This window comes from Megalops cyprinoides, chromosome 15, assembly GCF_013368585.1.
Source record: "Megalops cyprinoides isolate fMegCyp1 chromosome 15, fMegCyp1.pri, whole genome shotgun sequence".
Lineage (NCBI taxonomy): Eukaryota > Metazoa > Chordata > Actinopteri > Elopiformes > Megalopidae > Megalops > Megalops cyprinoides.
In genome coordinates, this window is record NC_050597.1 from 13,376,820 (window position 1) to 13,391,151 (window position 14,332).

The 14,332-nt window shown below is 48.5% G+C and overlaps 1 protein-coding gene across 1 annotated transcript in view; it reads left to right on the forward strand.

Moving 5' to 3' along the window:
- The window catches only part of ptk7b (protein tyrosine kinase 7b), a 90,188-nt gene that overhangs the window by 65,697 nt on the left and 10,159 nt on the right, over positions 1 to 14,332 (forward strand). The window contains exons 3-11 of the mRNA XM_036547411.1: positions 955 to 1,057; positions 1,206 to 1,390; positions 3,596 to 3,743; positions 8,094 to 8,224; positions 9,927 to 10,193; positions 10,464 to 10,600; positions 11,655 to 11,790; positions 12,401 to 12,520; positions 13,007 to 13,156. Of these exons, the coding sequence (XP_036403304.1) occupies positions 955 to 1,057; positions 1,206 to 1,390; positions 3,596 to 3,743; positions 8,094 to 8,224; positions 9,927 to 10,193; positions 10,464 to 10,600; positions 11,655 to 11,790; positions 12,401 to 12,520; positions 13,007 to 13,156 (1,377 nt within the window). The remainder of the gene's footprint in view (positions 1 to 954; positions 1,058 to 1,205; positions 1,391 to 3,595; positions 3,744 to 8,093; positions 8,225 to 9,926; positions 10,194 to 10,463; positions 10,601 to 11,654; positions 11,791 to 12,400; positions 12,521 to 13,006; positions 13,157 to 14,332) is intronic.

Here is a 14,332-nt window from a genome sequence, read left to right on the forward strand (position 1 = left end):
CACATGCACCGCCCCCAGCCTGGACGGGTATAACCGCTACTCCACTCTCAGCAACACCAGCTCTGATCTGCTGCTTTAGTTCTGCCGGTAGGGAGAAAATTGCACAGTCTGGCTTGAGCCTGCTTTCATAACCCTGGAACACTGCGGTGAGGAAATGATATCTCACACCCAAAGGCAGCACCTGGTTTTCCACTCCTGATGTTGCACATGATCACCATGCCAAACACCTTTGATGTGTGTTTCTGCAGGAAACCTGCTTACAATTGACATAGTATTTTGGCTCTGAAGCATGTGAGGCATAATGCACTAAAGGCAAAGAAATGCTGTTTTTTATGCTGCTGTTCAATTAATGAACGTCACAGGAAGCAGGTGATGAACGAACCTACCCTGGAAGGTCGTTACTTTAAATAATTTAGAATAATTTGTGTTTCTGCAATCGTGACACTTATTGCTGTTATTTTAATTAATGGAAATAATAATAAAACAATGTGACAAGAGAGACTGGGCCCTACCGGAGGAGGCGGGCAGCACTGGGTTTGACCTCTCTCTTTACGGGCCTCCAGCCAATCCATCGGGAAGTGGCCGTGTTTAAGCCAGGTCTGCCGCAGTCAGAGCACTGCCTTGTTAATCCCCCAAGAACAGATGACATACAGTCAAGAGGCACGCTAATCCCAGCCAGATTGAGTTGGTCTTTCTGCGGTCTCCCCCTGCTGTCCCTCAGTGCTGTGACAGTACACAGTGCACCTGTGTCTGACGGATGTTTTGTGTCTGAGTCAGGCCTCTCTGCTTTGAGTGTCCGTGAGGAGGTGAAAAGGGATTTCCGCATAACTCCACTGACTTCCTGTCTCTTTCCTGCCTACCTTTCCTATTTCTCCCTCTTTCATGTCTCTTTCCTGTCTTTCATTTTCTCTCTCTCACTGGTGTGCTCTCTCTCTCTCTCTCTCTCTCTCTCAGGGCTGGAGAGTGGGAGGGTGACCCTGAAGGAGCCTGCCTCGGAGGCGGAGATTGAAAGCTCTGCACCAGTGACGTTGCGCTGCCATATTGACGGGCACCCACGGTAAGCCCCACCCAGCGACCGCAGATCTCTGAACTTGAGATTTCCCAATGATACGCCAATAGTGGTCAGCCACCATTACTGAAACCTCTCCACGCCCCCCCCCCCCCCCCCCCTCCCCCCCGCCCCTCCTCCCCTATCCCCTAACCAGGCCGACCTGCCAGTGGTTCCGGGACGGCACGCGGCTGACGGAGAAGACTCACCAGATCAACAACAAGGAGCGCACGCTCACACTGAAGAGCGCCAGTCCCGATGACAACGGCCTGTACTACTGCTGTGCCAAAAACGCCGCCGGCCAAGTCTGCAGCAGCGACAACTTCACCCTCAACATCATAGGTGTGTGCCTGTCTGTCTCGTTCGCTGCGATCAGCCTGGCTACGAACTCAGTTTCAGAACTATGATTAGCACATTTTGTGAATCTCCTTTCAATCCTTCGATCGCCAAATTTCATTTAGTTTGTGTAACACATTTCACAACATATATTATCACTTTCTTTTCAAGAGTAGTTACTAATTTCCAGCTTTGCAACCCAACACCATGAATCCTGGGAGGTGTTCTCTGCCCATACACCTCCGTCAGACAGCTGTGATAAATGAATTTGGGAGAAAAGCATCACTTTGGCACCATAGCAGCATCACCCCCTCCTATTGCAACCATTTTATTCCTTTTTGTCCTGCCACCTGATAGTTGTGTTTGGGCAGGGCAAACAGGCGAAATAAGATTTGTAACGCTAAGTGTTGGCCATCACTAGTGTGAAGGGAGAGCCGCCTAACATGATTACTGCTGGTGCTTCATGGTGGTATTCCCTTCCCTGCCCTCCCTTCCCTGGAACACTTCTGTCCAATCAGCAGGAAGTATGCCTGACTGTGTGGGTGGCTTTAAGCTCCTGTTACATGGGCTCTGTGTTCTGTGAGGATGGGGTTACCTGTGGATGCAGGGTTGGCTGGGCCCATAGATAGGCTGGGACACCAATATCTCCAACTCCCTGAGTGTGAGAACACACTGTGACCCATTCTAGAGGACAAAACCCACATTCCATCTGTGATTGTGCCCATGGACTGGTGTGTGTTGTGTGTTGTGTGTTGTGTGTGTGTTGTGTGGTGTGTTGTGTGGTGTGTTGTGTGGTGTGTTGTGTGGTGTGTTGTGTGGTGTGTTGTGTGGTGTGGTGTGTGGTGTGGTGTGTGGTGTGGTGTGTGGTGTGGTGTGTTGTGTGGTGTGTTGTGTGGTGTGTTGTGTGGTGTGTTGTGTGTGTGTTGTTTGTGTGTGTGTGTGTGTGTGTGTGTGTGTGTATGTGTGCGCGGTGTTTTTCATGTGATGTGTTTCACACATCAGATGGCACTCTGTATGTAACAGCTCTGCAGGTTAACTCTGGATTGCATTCTCACCGTCAGTAATCACCTGAGCTGCCACACACCTGTTTAGCACATGGCTAGGAGGTGCCACAGAAGGCTTTTCCCATTTGTTACTGGAATCATTTGCCCTGTTAATTTGCATACCATCCGTTTTTAATTGGATGCGCCTTCGTTTTGGATTCCGTCATCATACGATTCTCCTCCAGAAGTCTGCTCTTCGCTGCAGGCCACCCCAGAGCTGTTCATTGCGGATCCCATCCAAACCCACAGAAGGAGGGGCCCAGGTGGGCGGCTGGGCTGTTCCAGGTCACCTGTGCTCTCGTACGGCCCGGCCCATCTGCCTGGGTGGCCCATGGGTGGTGTCTGGGGGGGGATCTCATCTCTCCAAACTTCTATCCCAAGGCTCTAAGCCACAAGGCAGCCTCAGTAGTGTGACTGAGCTGTAAAATGCGGTACATTCCTGTGTCACTGTTGGCACCTGCATCTCCCTCATCGCTGTTATCTGCGGGCGTTGAGAATTGAGCTATCTCGGATTCAGAGTGTCAAACATGCAGGTAACCGCAAACCACAAAGCTGTGCCGAAGCGCTGCTGTGATTGAGGGCTGGCTGATCTCGGCCGTGTTTTAGCACAGATTAGCGCCCCGCTTTGAAGCCGGGTAGGTGGCGGCTCAGCTGCGGGGGCCAGGCTGGATGTGGACGGGGAGGCGCTCTGTCAGGCCCTGGCTGATGCTTTTGATAAGCCTTTGGGGCCACGATTAGGAATGCGTTTACTGACCTCATTAAGTCACGCAGGGGCCCCCCGGGGATTGCTGATGCGCTGTACCACCTGAAGGCTGTCTCTGAGCCTGGTTAGCAGCCTTTAATAAAGCCTGGTATGTGTTGTGTGTGTGCATGTGTGCACTGGAGTGGAGAAATGACAAAGATCGCATCCTTTTCTGTACTTTCACAGTAGAACAAAAGAACTCTCTACCTGGCTGTGCACCCCTGTACATGAGTGTGCACCCCTCTACTTGGGCCTGCGTATTTATAGACGTAATTCTATACTCAAGCTTTTGTTTTTCAAACAGTGTGTTTGCTAGCTACCTGGAGGGGGCCTGCAAGCATAGTTTGGTGCTACATGCAGGACAATGTGCAGAAGGAAGGGTCCGTTGTCCTTTCGGGTTTGTGACCATCCTTCTCTCCTCCCCAGATAAGAGCTACCCTCGCCCCGTCATCACCCCCGAGGACCAGGTGGTCCTGAAGAATGAGGAGGCCGTGTTCCACTGCGAGTTCACTGCCGAGCCCGCTCCAATGGTTGAATGGTACCACGACAATGAACTCATCACCAACAAGTCCCGGTATGTACCCACTCCCTCCTCCTCTCCCTCTTCCTCCTTTTCCTCCTCCTCCTCCTCCTTTCAGGAGTTGTTCACTGCACATCGTGGGAGAGGAGAGAAATGTAATTACAGCTCTTTAGAGCCAGTCAGGTGGAACGCCTGAGGCACTTCTGCGCTTTGTTGTCTCAGCACCGGTCCGGATGAGTGGGAAGGATAATGTGGCACGCAAGCCATCTTTCATTTCTCTGAGAGTTTTCCTGCAGTTTCACTGTACCCTGTGTGAAAGCAACCTCTTCTGTGCTCCTGTCACAAAGCATTGGAACAGACTGAGTCAGATGCTTCTCACCAGATACCCATCAAGGCTTAAATGTGGCTGTGTAAACAATATATTAATTATTAATCTGACAAATTAAACTACAAATTTCCTCTGGACTGAAGTCAAAAAACCTGCCCTGAGGTCAGACTTAGAGTCTTAGTTCCTGCTTACTCTATGATGGTTGTCATTATTCTGATGCTAATTTTTAATGAGCGTGCTGGAATCATTGTTTGCTGAAGGCATTGAGTCCGGCCCATGCCCATCAGTGGACCCCCCCCCAGACTGTTTCCATTAACTTCTAGGGAGTGAGTGGTTGGGAGAGACAGGGAAAATCGAAGAGCAGAACAAATATGTAATAAATCTCGAGCATGTGGGTGCAGACTCAGACAGTGCTGACAGAACACTTTGGCTTTAAAGAACTAGCTTAATTTGCAGGCTTTCATATGTAACACCAGAATGTTTGTTCAGCCATGCTTTGCAAGTCACCGTTGGTGTGAACACCCCACTAATAACACACGATGATGTTTGTGGCTGAAGTGTGGCACACTTAAACATTAGACTTAGACAACGCCTACTGAACAATTTGGCTTTAAAGAACTAGCTTAATTTGAAGGCCTTCCTCCCTAAAACCAGACTGTTTGTTCAGCCATGCTCTGCAAGTCACCGTTGGTGTGAACACGCTGCTAATAACACATGGTGAAGTTTGTGGCTGAAGTGTGGTAGACTTAAACAAGCAGATTAGCGAGGATTGCCATAATGGGCGGTGTGTTCATATTTCCTATAATGAATGAGACTTTTCAAAGGGCCATGACTCTTGCCTGCGTACCTGGATTGTATAAACAGCGCTTTTAGGATTTTGTGAAATGTTCCTGGCAGGATTACTCCCTGTTAAATCTTTCCTTTTTTAACACCATTCTTTGATTAAGTTCTCCATGAGCAGACACCAACATACACATGCAAACTTGATTACTTAAAACCGGTGCATATATTTCCTTTAGAGGTGTGATAGCAACATTTACACTGTGTGTTCTGGTGGCCTGAACCTGCAGATATGAATAAGTAGTAAAAGTTTTAGCCTAATGACTGAAACCATCAAACCTTCAACCTTCTTGCACAGAACAAGAACTTGTTTTTCAGTGGAAGCCCTGCAGGTGTCTGGGTAGAGCACTGACAGAGGTCTCCAGGGTCTGTCAGGAGGCTCACCTTTTCCTACATCCTACTCAGGGTTTTACTTTGAGAGCAGACGTGTTTGGCTGAATATGCGCGTCTCTCCTGCAGAACATGCATGTGGGCGGAAATGGGGCGCTGCTGCAGCTGCAGCCGTCTCAGCAGATCAGCTCAGGGCCCCAACTCTGGAAAGCCATGATTCTCTCATAATCACCAGCAGTGACGGGCCAGACGTTGCAGTTTGCACAGTAGCTGTGGGACATTTCCAGTGTTTTGCTACACAAGTGCAACCATTGCGCTATACAGCACATGTCATTCTTATAATTGTTTTACACCGCTGTTGTACGGTCAGAATCAGAATTGACTCTGCGAGGCTTATTCATACTGCTGGGCTTGTACCTGCTGACTAATTGAACAGAGAGTGACTAATTGAATATAATCGCTTGGTGTTGATAACGTGGAAGAGCATCTGGCATCAGGCATACACAGCAGGACCAGGCATGACACAGCGGCCAGTCATGGAGCCAGATTCCCAGCAGTCACTTCTCCTGTGAAGCACCGCCCCCACGGTTGTTTACACCCTTTTTACAGCCTCATTAAAGTGGCCTGTGGACCCTTTCTGCCAGCCAGCAGCTCTTCTCCTGCGATGCCCTCAGCCAGACCTGGTGTGTGGATGTGACCGGCTGTGGCCAGATGTGGCCTGTCCCATCAGGTGGCTCAGTATCTCCAGGGGGTTTAGGGACTGGGGAATGAGGGTGACTGTCTCTGCAGGCAGGGACTTTAGTAGGGCCAGCCACCAGATCACCGCAGGGTGTATAGGAAAGGCTCCAATCACACCTCATTCTGCTAACAGCTGACCCATAAGGAGATGCATTCCTCAACCACCCATCAGAATCAATTCTGAGACTGAGTCAGATTTTAATCAAGCACCTGGATCTTTGACAGGATTATTGAGGCGGTTTGGTGATGAAATTGTCTGCTTTTACTCCGGTGGTTTGCATGTCAGGAAAATGGGTCAGTCCTGATCACCCTGGAAATTGATCTCTTATGGAATCTGTTTAGAGGTGATTAAGAAGGCTGTGACTGCCTGTGATTTGTCGTACCCCCCTGCTCTGGATTGAAGTTCTGCGCCGAGCAAGTGAGTCTGACAGTCCTGTTTTTGTTATTATTATTCTTTTAATTTTTCTTCCATTGTAGCCTGCAGTTACCTGAGGCTTTCCAATTCTGGCTTCCTGAAAGAGAGCTGGATGTTAATAAGATCCAACATGTGTACGCCATTCAACCCCACACTTGTCCAATATGATGATTCTCTCTTCACTGACTGTCTGTTTTGGAAAAGCTGACAAGCTGAAGTTCCTCGCTCTGCGGAAACAGATGGGCTCCTGGCAGCATCTGCGATGCTGTTTGACTGCGTGAGCGGGGGCTGTGCTGTCACAGCGACGGTGTGTGATTGACAGGCATTCCAGATTAATGGAGTGTGTGGAAAAGGCTGCGTGTCTGCTGGGCTGCGTGAGCAGAGCCTGTTAAATGAAGCGCAATGAGCACAAAGGCAGTGGATGCTAAAAGGGAATAGGGGAGAGTTGCTTTTCTCCTGACACACAAAGCATGCCGTGCTCCGATTGGCTCAGACGCCCTGTGTCATGGATCTAGGCCAATCTGAGGTGAGAGAGCATCGTGTGCAAAGAGAAAAGGAACTTGTTTGTTGTGGTGGAATATATTGACTGTTGGGTATATCATGCTCTCACTTAGAATGTGGTTTATTCTCAGGCCTTTTCATCTGTAAGTAGTTAATAGTTTAGTTTTGTGTTTTTTGCAACATTTCTCAGTATAATTGCGACATAATTGGTCATATATATATTTGATTTAATTACTCTATTGTTTGGTTATTGCAATTGAAGTGCACATGAGAAATACAGACTTGGCATTTGCACCAGGAAATGAGAGTAGTGTCATGCATTTCCAAGCTGTTAGTCTTCAGCATTAAAGCAGCATTGAGCCCATTTGTGCAGTTTACTGTTCTGAGGCCCAGAGTAATTAACTGCTGGTAGGAATCAGCTCTCAGTGAAGGCTTTCAGAATGCTTCCCACTGGAGCGAAGGCAGCAAATCACTTCTGGTGGAATTGCTTTTTGGAGCAAATAAAGGCATTGAGAAAACAAGGCAGGAGTACAATACAGGTGATTTAAATCACTTGGATTATATTAGATGTTGTAACCTGGAGGTGTCCATACCTGGGGTGTACCAGGAGTCTTGACATTCTGAACCAACAGTGAAGCAGCACCGTGAGTACTGCAGGCCTGTTTTACTGTCTGTGACTCATGGAGACTTTTTTACGAAGTGTCCCAAGATTGGGTTCACCCCAATTAAATTTACCATTGTATTTCAGAAAATTGCCAATGCAATTTTTAACACAGTTAAAAAGGCAGTGTTTTTTCCTGTCCTTTGGTCAGAGCAATTGCATAATCTCCACCTTCTCTGATCTGGTGGGCTACCAGAAGGAGTGTAAATTGAAACTGACAAGTCTTGCCTTTGAAAAATGGAGGAATGGCAGGCTGTCTCCGAGGTGTGCTCCGCACGGCCATGATGAGGCAGGTACCGTCGCTGGTTGCTATGTGCTTCTGCCTCAGATCCACTTCTTCCAGCTCCCTGGCTGTCAATCAGCCAATCAGCTCCCTCCTGGCACCCTCACAGCACCACAGGGATTTGACAGCTCATTACTGCCTGTCGGTTACCATGTGACCGGGGTCCTGAGGCGCATTTATACTGGGTCAATTCCAGGTAAAACACCTTTATCGGTGGATAGAGCTGTGAGAGGTGGCCTGGGTAGGATGTGTGTGTTCTGTGAGTGGTCCTCATGACCCACACTGTTTTTTGCCCCCTCTCTCTGCAGTGTGGTCCTGTTAAACAACGGCACCCTCCTCATCACCCAGGTGAAGCCCCGCAACACAGGTGTCTATAGATGCGTGGCCAGGGGGCCTCGGGGCCCTGAGGTCACTCTGCAGGCTACCCTGAGACTCGCAGGTAAGAGCCAGCAAATGCACACGCACGCACGTACGCACACACACACACACACACACACACACACACACACACACACACACACACACACACACACAAACTCATACTGAAATGGCAGGTGACACCTCATCCATGCATAAAAGAGCCATAAAGACATTATTATTAAGTTTGACCAAGTACTGTCAGCTCTCAAAGACAGAGCCATCCTCTCACAGAAACAATTTAGTGAAGGGTTCAGTGATAGATTATTCATTTGCTTGTGCGCATAAAAAAAATCTAGTGAACAGCCATTTCCTTGTTTACACATTTTTAAAAGGACATAAATGTGCAACTTTTGTGTCCTTTTGTGAAAACAAAGGCACCATTTATGTGCTATCATTTTCAGTCTAATTACAGAATCCAGTTGGAGAAAAAAAGCAGGTATGACTGGCAGGAGTATCTGTTGAAACTCTCTAAGCCTAATGATGAATTGTTTATCTGTTTGGCAGACACCCTTGTACAGTGAAGCTGACAGAGCGTTTGAGAACGCTGTCCAGAATACACATGCCAAATGTGCGAGTGCAACACAGCCTGTAGCATTTAACTACCTAAACGGCAGCACGGGGGGCATCCAATTAAGACACAAATCCCTAATTGTATCACGTACCTCTTTGCATGCACTAAGAGTCTAAACCCCACTCCAATCCCGCACCTTGATCCTACCCACTCCCCTGGGACCGCATTCACCAGTGAAACAATCACTAAAATTTGTCGAAAAATCTGATCCAGGGCACAATGGAGCATAATCCGTGCCCTGATGTGACCCCTGGAAACCAAGCTCAAATCTCTATATCACTGTCTTGCATTAGGATTCTCTCGGCCCTGTCCCTGAGTATGCTCTCTCTCTCTCTGTCTCTCTCAGCCGGTATCTCCACCGGTAAACTCATTGATTTATTGACATCTGCCCCAGTGGCCGCAGCCCCTACACCGCTCCTCTCGTGTGCTGTGTTTCTAATGAACGTCGCTCCTTTCCTTCTTGCGCGGGGTGGAATGAGTGGTTTTGGGAAACGGGGAACCTAGACTTCCACAGTACCTGTCATTGGTGTGACATTAGTGTCATTGTCAATGTGACTCTATAGTTCCTCTGGTCTGGACCCCCTCACATCTGAGGTCTTAACCCTCTGACCCACAGCCCCATTTAATTGCATTAATTCACCTAATCTGTTGCTAATCCATTACAGCATTAAATGGGATTGTGTTGTGTCGGGGTTGAGCGTTTAGGACAAGTTAAGTAGTTCTTCTATTTTAGCTCGCCCCCCTCTACCCCACCGCCTGAATCCCTGCTGGTTCAAGCAGTGCTCTCTTTCATGTGGGATAACAACATGCAGTTCTTGTCGACTTTGTTTCCCAGCCCCTGAGGGAAAGGGTTACTGATCTGCTTGTAAAAGTCAGTGGGTTATGTTTTTCTCTCTCCGCCCTCTGTAAAAGAAGGTGTTCCCATCTCTCTTCCTACTCTAATGACTTCAATAATAGCGACTAATGACCTTCATGTTGGAGTAGCTCTGTGGTAATACAATCTCTCATGAGCGTTGCACAGTAGCTATTGGTCCTCAATCCTGACATCAGCTTGACCAGAATCTTCTCTGATTCTTGCTCCTTGCTGCTGACAGACATAGTCAGGGTCAGTTGTGGTCCCGATTGCTGACCGCTGTCTCTCCCCCTGCAGAGATTGAGGACATGGGGCCTCCCATGTCACGGGTCTTCACAGTGGACACCATGCAGCGTGTGACTTGCCGGCCCCCCAGGGGGCACCCAGAGCCCGTGGTGTGGTGGGAGCGGGGTGGGGAGCAGGTCCCAGCAGAGGGCAGGGTCTACCAGGAGGGCACGGAGCTGGTCTTCAGCCCCACGGAAGGCGGGGACTCCGGCTCCTACACCTGCATGGCCCAGAATAAGGCCGGGCAGAGGAAGCAGGAGCTGACCGTCACCGTGGCCAGTGAGTTCATACCTTTGTCCTCTCCCCTGTCAGCAGAGGCACACTGCCCAGTGCACACCCACAACTTCAGCTTCGTGTACCTTTAGTTATGTACTTTGATTGAGTAGAGATTACATTACAGTTTACAGGGACACCTGGAGATTACAGAGGTTACAGATTGCATACCTGTGTATCAGTCTGTCAGAATCATTTTGAGGTTTGCTCCTGTGAGAGCCTGCCTGGGCGCCTCTCGGAGGTGATGTAACGGCGGGTTTTTGTTCTGTGTGCCAGCGGCCCCTGAGTGGGTGACCCAGCCGGAGGACAGCCAGCTGGAGGAGAGCCGGCCAGGGTACCTCCACTGCCACACCCGCGCCACCCCCGACCCCGAGGTCACCTGGTCACGCAACAACCAGCCCATCAGTGCGGAGGTCAGTGACACGCTACCTCATGTGCACCCACATTTAAGTAATGCCAGCACCTTATTCTTCTGAATCCCCTCACATTACACCCTCACACCTTAGTCCTGGGCAGCGCTTTTTCACAATACGACCTTGAGAATTTCCTTCAGCTGCAGTGACATGTTTGCTCTATCATGAAAACAAACAACTCTGATGATTGGAATCACAGTTCAGCCACACTGCTGCACACACAATCCGTCTCCCTCTCCCCACATACAATGCCCCGCTTGAGAGCCACACAATGGAAACAAGCGCGCCACGCTCGGCTCTGATCCTACAAGGGCTACGATAATATTTTGCCTCTGTCTTGGCTGGCGGGAGCGAGGATCCAGGTGTCCCAGACCAGCTGCACAAACACAGGCAGAGGGCCCCCTCCCGTGGGAGGCCTCGTCTTGTGCTCACAGCTATTGAGGTTAAGTGCCTCGTTACAAAAAAACCCACAGCCCTCAGGTCCAGCGCTCTGAGCCCATTCTCCGTATAGCTACACTCAGTGCAGAGTCCAGTGCTTTAACCACTGCCCTCAAGTCCACAGCACAGGTCTTTAAAGACTGCACCACTCCTAACTACTGCTTTCCCCTGCTGTTTCTCTCAGCCACCACTGAATGCAGCCATGTGCTGCTATTTATACATTACATTACATTATGTTACATTATTGCCTCTTATCCAGAGCAACTTACATAGGTTACAATTTTATCCTTTTATAAAGCTGGATATTTACTGAGGGAATTCTGGGTACCTTGCTTGGGGAATCGAACCAGAAACCTTTCAGTTATGAGTCCTGCTCCTTACTACTATGCTACACTGCTCCCCCAGGGCTGTATTACATATATAGGATTATATTGAATGCACATGTTTGGGGCTGTGAGTGAAGGTACCCTCTAAACCTGCAGCTTGTGTATGGGTGTTTTGTCCTTGTATCTGATTTGGCTGTGGTGATTGGGGTCAGAGGTTGGTTTCTGCGCTGTCTTCATTCCTTGGTCCCTGGACCCTCACCCCTCCCCCACGCCTCTATCTCCCTTCCAAGGACGGGCGCTTCAAGCTGTTTCCCAACGGGACACTGCGCATCAACAGCGTGGAGGTGTACGATGGCGTGATGTTCTCCTGCCAGAGCAGGACAGAGGCGGGGTTCCTGAATGGCCAGGCGCGCGTCTTTGTGCTGGGTAAGGGCTCTGACACGCTCCACAGGTGCTGCTGTTCCCCTGCAGCTGGCTTTCATGTTTCACACATTTTGTGACTCTGTTTTATCGCATAGTTTTGTTGTGTGTCTGCGTATCTGCGTGTCTGTGCCGCTACGTGATTTAGTCTCTCCTTGTGTTCTTGCATTATATAAATTTGTCGTTTCTCTTTGTCTGTGTTTTCCTGTCTGCCTGCCTTTCTTTTGGTTCATGTTTCTGTGTGCATTTGTGGATTATTGATTCAGACTCTGATTTCACATTGTTGTCCTCTCAAGAAGCAATTGGTCCTACAGCTCAATAAAATGAGACATGTACCTGCATGCATATAAACACAAAAACAATGGCTGATGCATACCAACAACATAGAGAACCGTTTTTAAGAATGGCAGTGGAATGTGTGGATACATGCAATGAAAGAGTCTGAATCTTATGCCTGTGAATATGTCTGTTTCTGTGTTTGTGTGGGTCTGGGTCTTTGTTCACATGTGTTTGTATGTATGCATGTTTAAGTGTGAGTGTGTGTGGGGGGGATTTTTGTGTATGTTCTCTTATGTCCGTGCATCTGTCTGAGTAAGCATCTAACGGTACGTTTCAGAGAAGCTGAAGTTCACCCCCACCCCCCAGCCGGCGCAGTGCCTGGAGCTGGATAAAGACATGAGTGTGCAGTGCTCCGCCACAGGCCGCCAGGCCCCCGCCATCCTGTGGGTAAAAACAGGTGGGTGAGGGGGCTGCAGTGGGGACCCTCTCTCCCCCTCTCTGGGGCTGCACAATTGGGCCATTGTCAGACGACAGGCCCAGAAAGTGCACATTCCTCGGGAATTAAGACACATTGACACCTTCCTGCTCTCAGTCTAAGAAAATGAAAGCAACGGCCAAGAAAAACATTAACCCCTTGTATTTCAGCAGGGCAACCTTGGGAATTTACGATCAGATTGTGCATCCCCTACATGACTTAAATTTTAAATAACTCATTTAGTTTCAAATTCAGGGTCTCCACTTATGTATTCATACATAATCATACATAATTCATGCACTAATGATTGTGTGAGTCAGCTGAATAATAATTTAATCAAACTGAATTTGTGCATGAATGTGCACAGTAGATTGCACAGATAAGCTGTCTTTCCCATAACTGAGCTTTAATGTAGAGTCTTAAACTGCCGTAGAGGTCAGATTTCCCAAACTCTGTCGTTCCCTGCAGATGGCAGTGAGATCCCTCCCCACGTGGAGCAGAAGAATGGAGTGCTGCATTTCTTCAAGGTGACGCGCAGCGATGGAGGCAACTACACCTGCCTGGCCTCCAACGACCAGCAGGGGGAGATCCGTGCTGCGGTCTACCTCACTGTGGCAGGTATGGCAGCCTGTAAGGGCCAAACAGAGCACCATGTGATCAGCCTGCCTCAGCCCAGTGTCATTGGACACCGCGTGAGGCCTTGTCCAGCTCCCCCGCCTTCCGCTTCCGTGGTAACTGCTGAAAATCATGTGACAAATACAGCCAGCACAGTACAGTGTTCAGAAAACCTTGGGGGAATGTTGGAGAATCTGGCTTCTGAGAATTCCTCTGTCCTTCTGATGTATCTGATACACCCTGCTTCTGACATCTGAGACTGGTGTAAGCTCACACCATTCAAGGTGATGGTGTGGTGCCTGCAGTTGTCAGGATCACAAAGGGAAGCACAAATGCCCCTAGAGGCAGTGTTAGTCATTGCACAATTTGTGAGCATTTCTTGATGTGGCAGGTGCGGGGTTTCCTGTAACCACACTTGCATCTTCGATCGCATATCTGGTGACCTAGCCACTAACAGGGAGGCAGTGATATGGAAATTTTCACAACTCAACAACATGTCAATCATACAAATTAGTCCTTGAAAGTCCTATTCTTAAATCACAGATTACAAAGCAAGATGAGTTTGCACACAAGAGCTATTAAAAAGACAAACGATGTGGCCTTAAAATCCAGTTGTTTTAATGGCATGCTCACTGATGTGCATAATGAAGGAACAGTTACCCAGACTACATAAAAATGTAATTGATGCCATATATACTGGAGAAACAGGAAATACACCAAAAAATTGCTGAAAGGGTTTTCACAGTTGTTCATTGATCTCTAAAGGTTGCTACTGCCCTGGACACCTAAATGGTATAGCTGTACATAACTACCTAGCTAGCAAGCCATTAATCAAAATGATTAGGGTTGCTGCTTTCGTGTAGTCCTACTGTATGATTTAAAAAAAAGTTAGTTTGTTGGTAATAAGAAACTTTTCACCTGCAAGTGAGGACCATCCCAGTGATTTATTTATGTAATGCACAGGGGTGTCACCAAGACTAAGGCCATTCATGGTGTACACCAGGTAAATGAAGTTCGGTCCCCTGCAAGGTTGGAGTCCCTTTTTAATTAGCAATTAATAAATGCCAAAGCTAATCTTGCCTCAGCAGGGGCAAGCGTTTCACTGCTTCCGCCTCCAAGCTTAGACTTCCTTACCCCCGCAGACTCAGGACTGTCAGCTTGAATTCTACACTGTCTGCC